General features: G+C 46.4%; 1 protein-coding gene across 10 annotated transcripts; it reads right to left on the bottom strand.

Moving 5' to 3' along the window:
* Positions 1 to 1,157: 1,157 nt before the first annotated feature.
* On the bottom strand, positions 1,158 to 3,880 carry LOC125514365. 10 transcript variants are annotated; one of them, XM_048679674.1, is made up of 4 exons: positions 3,307 to 3,849; positions 2,754 to 2,839; positions 1,562 to 1,717; positions 1,158 to 1,471 (listed from the first exon to the last, which is right to left on the bottom strand). In XM_048679674.1, the coding sequence occupies exons 1-4, from the start codon at positions 3,382 to 3,384 to the stop codon at positions 1,453 to 1,455; spliced, it is 339 nt and encodes a 112-aa protein (XP_048535631.1). In that variant the 5' UTR covers positions 3,385 to 3,849; the 3' UTR covers positions 1,158 to 1,452. The 10 variants fall into 10 exon arrangements, 3 of the variants coding, with proteins under 3 accessions (XP_048535631.1, XP_048535629.1, XP_048535630.1); XM_048679672.1 differs by having other exon boundaries at positions 1,545 to 1,717; positions 3,307 to 3,848; XM_048679673.1 differs by having other exon boundaries at positions 1,620 to 1,717; positions 3,307 to 3,847.
* Positions 3,881 to 4,955: the final 1,075 nt, after the last annotated feature.

Below are 4,955 nucleotides of genomic sequence, written 5' to 3'. Positions count from 1 at the left end.
CGATTACTGCAGTGTCCTCTAATCACAACATATATGGACTTCGTCAATCCCAGCCATTGCATGACACACATGTCATTAATGTGCAATCACAATTGAATGTTTAAAACATTTAAAACTAATCTTGTCGAGCTGGACATGAGGACCGCTCTCCGCAAGCTATTCCCTACATTTGGTCCCACGCATTCCGCTAGAGTGACAACAGGGAGGCCGTCGAGGAAAGTAGCACCCTGAGTAGGGTGTCATTGGCGGTTGTCGCAGTGCTACACTACCGTGAGCGGGATCAAGGAACTGGGTCGTGGAGGGTCACTCAAAGTCTGATCCGCTGTGCATTGTTGATGGGTGCCAACGGCCGAACCGGGGATTCGTCATCACACTCTAGCACGCGGCTTTCGTGAACCCCTCCCTCCACCGACTTGTAATGATGAAAATTTATAATGATGGTGGGCTTCGCCCCTGTCTCATCTAGTAGGAGACCCCTGTGTTGCTTTCGACAAAAGGTGGAAAATACCTCCGCATGCACCATTGAAAGCGTCAAAATCATCTACTTTTTGCCTCTTTGTTGACCATTATGCGGTTCACCGATCTGTCAGCTCCGTCCCGCGGAGACACGATGTTGAGTGAGAGGATGCATCATTGTCGAGGGCTGTACATGCACCTCTCGCAAAAGTGAATTGGAAGTAGATGGCATGCAAGGGCAGGTTGACGACAGCCGCTGGCAGAAAATTCGAATATGGAGCAAGGATAAATAGACAATCAAGTCATTCCCTGCAAAAAAAAGACAATCAAGTCATTGTCTCCTTTTCTCTCTTATTACTAACTAACTAATTCATTTTCTTTTTTTACATTTATAAAGAAACTTCTTAAGAAACAAATCCCATTTCCTATTGATTTTAGCTCTAAAGCTTTTTGCTGCCTCAAACTCACTGACCTATGTTGAACCATTCAATATATAGCACACCCTTTTTTTGGGAGCGGATATATACTCCTAGAGTCGGTGCCTCCATTTTTCTATGGTTCTCATTGACTGATAACTACACATCAAGTGCACCTTAATACTGGTAGCAACTGGTCGCGCCCTCCCACACTCGCTTTTTTATTATAGGGCCAAGATGATACGACCGAAAATAATTCAAGCCCTATATCTGCACAACAAGATGTAAAAGAACATCCTCTCATTTCATTGATCAAAGCATATTTGTAGTCACTCAATTCATAGTTTTGAACATGCCAATGGCAGGGCTGACACGTGCAACAATCATACATATGTTGTCAACTCTTCGCTTCGATGGCGGTGGCTAGGTCAACCTAGGTGCTAGGTGAGGAGGCCATCATACACAGTGCCAGTTCCTAGAGGGCATCCGAGGAGGCCGGAGAGGCTTGCCTCAGGCAGGAGCCTAGAGACGTCGTCCCATGCCCGGCAACGCCAGCCACTGCAGCACCTCGCTTGACAACTCAACATTCTTTAAACAGCCTGAAATAATTTGTAGTGTCATTATAGACTGAAGTAAAGTTTGATTTAAAAGTTTCTTCAGTGCTATATTTACCACTGGTATGAGGAAACCTTAGCAATAAATTAATATGGTCGGTAAGATGCATATGGTTTTTCGGTAAGAATTCACCCTTCCAAAGCATGAAACTTGCAGATTGCCACCCATCTTCAGTCACACTTGAGACCAGAGAGACTGAAATTGGAGGCGCTGGAATAGACCTCATCTTCCTGGAAGTAAGAGTTATTCAAGAGCTCACTTGCAGGAAGTCTTTCATCTACATGAGCTAGACAGATTTCTATGAAATTCTACTTATGTTCCTGACTCTAAGTTATACTGAAGTATTTTAGCAGTAAACATTATGTTAGCGTCAGACTTACATAGTTGCTTTCGAAGAGCAAAAAGTTTAACGCAGCTGTATTAGCAGGTCAAAAGTAACACCCGTTAACTCCATAATCCTAAATCTCAAGAAAAGACTCACCAAAAAAAAACATGTAATAAACTGTTACCAAGAGTCTAGCATCGAGGACATTGCCTTTTGAAGAACAAATGCCAAGTGTATGTGAGCTAAATATACTTATACAGATCTAGGGGATACGATGAGACTATGCTTCCAAGCAGAGAAAGAAGTACATGATTGGCAATGGCACAAACAAATCTGCACATAGTAAATAACCTGATACAGTATAGACTATACACCAAGGGAAACCGGAACAAAGCAATTCACAAAATGTACAAACTTTACAGACTCTGCAGGCTATAAAATCAGAACATATACACTCAGGTGTAGGTTCTTCAAAATAACTTCAATTGGTTGCACCTTTGCTCAGATCAAATACAAATAGTAGCTGCATTTGTTCAGAACAAAGAATTGAAGCATTCATAGCTTAGCTGCCCTTTGCTTCAGTTAAACAATACGTGCTAGCTTGCTTGATGGTTGTGCCCAAAAAATCCAGAGTGAACAACTCTGAACCTGGCTCTAGCTAAAAGAACACAATCATTGGCTTAGGTAAGCTTTACTCAGGTTGCTTGATGGTTGTGCCCAAAAAATCCAGTCAACAACTCTGAACCTGACTCTGGCTAAATTACAGACCAGAGCAGTAACTATCAATCAGATTTATACCAAAGTGAATCCCTACTACCCCCTAACTGAAAAAGGTAATGATATTGGCATCTATATTACTGAAAGTACAGTACAATATATATACTTTCAGTTTTGCTACTTTATGTTCAGTAAGTAACCATGGGTTCAGGAGATAAACTCACATGTTCAGAATACATCCAACTGCGAAAGGCTGGTTACACTTCAAATATATGTTGAGATATCTATTCATGTGTATGCCACTGCAAAGCTAATAGATGAGTAAGCAATTGGATTTCATTAGTACCACTATAACAGAAGAATAACCAAGCAGATTTCAGTATGCAATTGGATTTCATTAGTACTATATGAGTAAGGCTATCACAGGTTATCAAATCCATCAAGCACTATAACTGAGGAATAACCAATTCAAACAGTGACAAGCAAGCAAATCTTTTGAGAAGGACAAACCGATCTTTCAAGCATTCAGTTCAGAAGATTCAGAACACACGCGTTTGGTTCACAGCTTCAGAGTGATTTCGGCTAGCTAGTCAGTAAACTAACGGAAGGAAAAGGCACGAGCGAGCAGCGGCAGCAGCAGGGACACGCACGAGCGCGAGAGCAGCAGCAGTCGCCGCGCACGGGCTCGCCAGCGAGCAGCGGCAGTAGCAGGGACGCGCACAGGCTCGCCAGCGCGACAGGGGACAGGAAAATAAATCAAACATGGATCAAACATACCTCTGGTGTAGCCGCTGCTGGCGACATTGGAGTGCTTGACGTCTGTTCTTGTAGCTCCAGCGAACTCGGCGAATACATTGGACGTTTCGTCCAAATCAAAAATTGAACCCATGGAGATTCTGGCCGACTATTTTTCCTTCTTATAGCAGAAAACAACAATCCGGGTTGGGCACTCCATTGAACTGTGTTCAACAAGGACACGGCCTGCAATCCGATCCAAATCAGGCATGGGTCTCGTGCGCGAGCACGGCGCCGCTCACGGCCCGCAGCCCCTGAAGCAAGCTGTTGACGCCTGCATCGTCAAGCTGCAGCCGCCGTTGCTGTCTCCAGGACAACACCTCCTCCTCGGCGCCCTTCAAACCACCAGCCCAAGCCCCGGCGCCATCCGCAACGGCCCGACGTCGTGCTGCCGCACCAGAGCCCCTGCGAGGCGGCCTCCATCCTTCCAAGCGAGCACGCCGGCCACCGCCAATCCCTATCGTTCCGGGAATGGATAAGTGGTGGAGCTGGCCGGTGGTGGCAGGGTTTTTTTTTTGCAAAAAAACGAAACGTTTTCCATCACTTTAAGTAGGACGGCGGGTTAATTTCTTAGAAACAGAGGGACGTTTTTGTAAAAAGACTAAATAGCTGATTTATTAGTAGTAGGTAAAGATAGACAAAAAATAGATCGACTTCCGTGCATAAGTGCATTGAATTTGGAAATTTGTACAGCGCGTACGATGGACGGCGGAAGGTGCGGCCGGGCGGGGTTGCAGCTGCAACTGCAACTGCATGTCAGCTCCGTCCATTACTTTACTACGAGCATCTCTTTGTGTGTGTGTGCACCGTCCATTCTGCCCATGGATTGGACCGCGCGTCGATCACGAGCCAAGGCAGGTGCAGCTAGCCATCCATGGACACGATACGGTACATTTGATCGCGTGCAGAACGATCAAGATTTCCTTCAAAACATGCTCTGTTCCTCAACTTGGAGCAATCTGCGCGGTGCGTTAGTGGGCCGGCCTGGTGGTAGGCTAAGAGACAAGGAGCGCCTGAGCCGTTGCCGTCAGCCCATTTAAGTTGACCCCACGCCACGCCCTCGAATGGAATCGGTCTGTCTCCCTGTCTGTCCTGTGCCCCCAGGACGCAGTGTCAATTCATCTTTTTTTTGGTTGAGGGGTACGTCTCATCGTGTGTTTGTTCGTTTGTTTCCCTGGCTAACTAGTCGCCTTCGAGCAGGCAACGTCACCTGGTACTGTAGCTGTAGTGCAGCGCCGATTATATGCTAGCACTATCTCGTCAAACTGTTCATCGCCAGTTGATTAAGCCTTTCGGCGTGTCTTGAGCTTAGGCGACTGCCCCTTTGCTAGCTTCATCCGAGTTGATTTTTCAGAATGAATAGTTGATGCGAGATATGCATCCATGAGTGCATGTCTCGCGGTAGGGGCCGGTAGGCAGGGTACACAGTATACTCCTCCACCGGCCTCCGTGTGCTCTAGCTGCAGCCGAGTAGCCGACCCACCCTGTAGCAGCAGCATCAACAGCTAGGACGCTGCACCTGCCGCAAGCCATGGAAGCTATGTAGTACTCCACTGGATCAAATAATTCAGGATGCAGCTAGCGCAGCTGCGCAGGCAGGGGTGTATGCATGCATGCTTGGACCCAGCCAG

This window comes from Triticum urartu, chromosome 6 (assembly GCF_003073215.2).
Source record: "Triticum urartu cultivar G1812 chromosome 6, Tu2.1, whole genome shotgun sequence".
Classification (NCBI taxonomy): domain Eukaryota; kingdom Viridiplantae; phylum Streptophyta; class Magnoliopsida; order Poales; family Poaceae; genus Triticum; species Triticum urartu.
The sequence above is the reverse complement of the archived record's forward strand: the minus strand, read 5'-3'. Positions and strand labels throughout refer to the sequence as shown.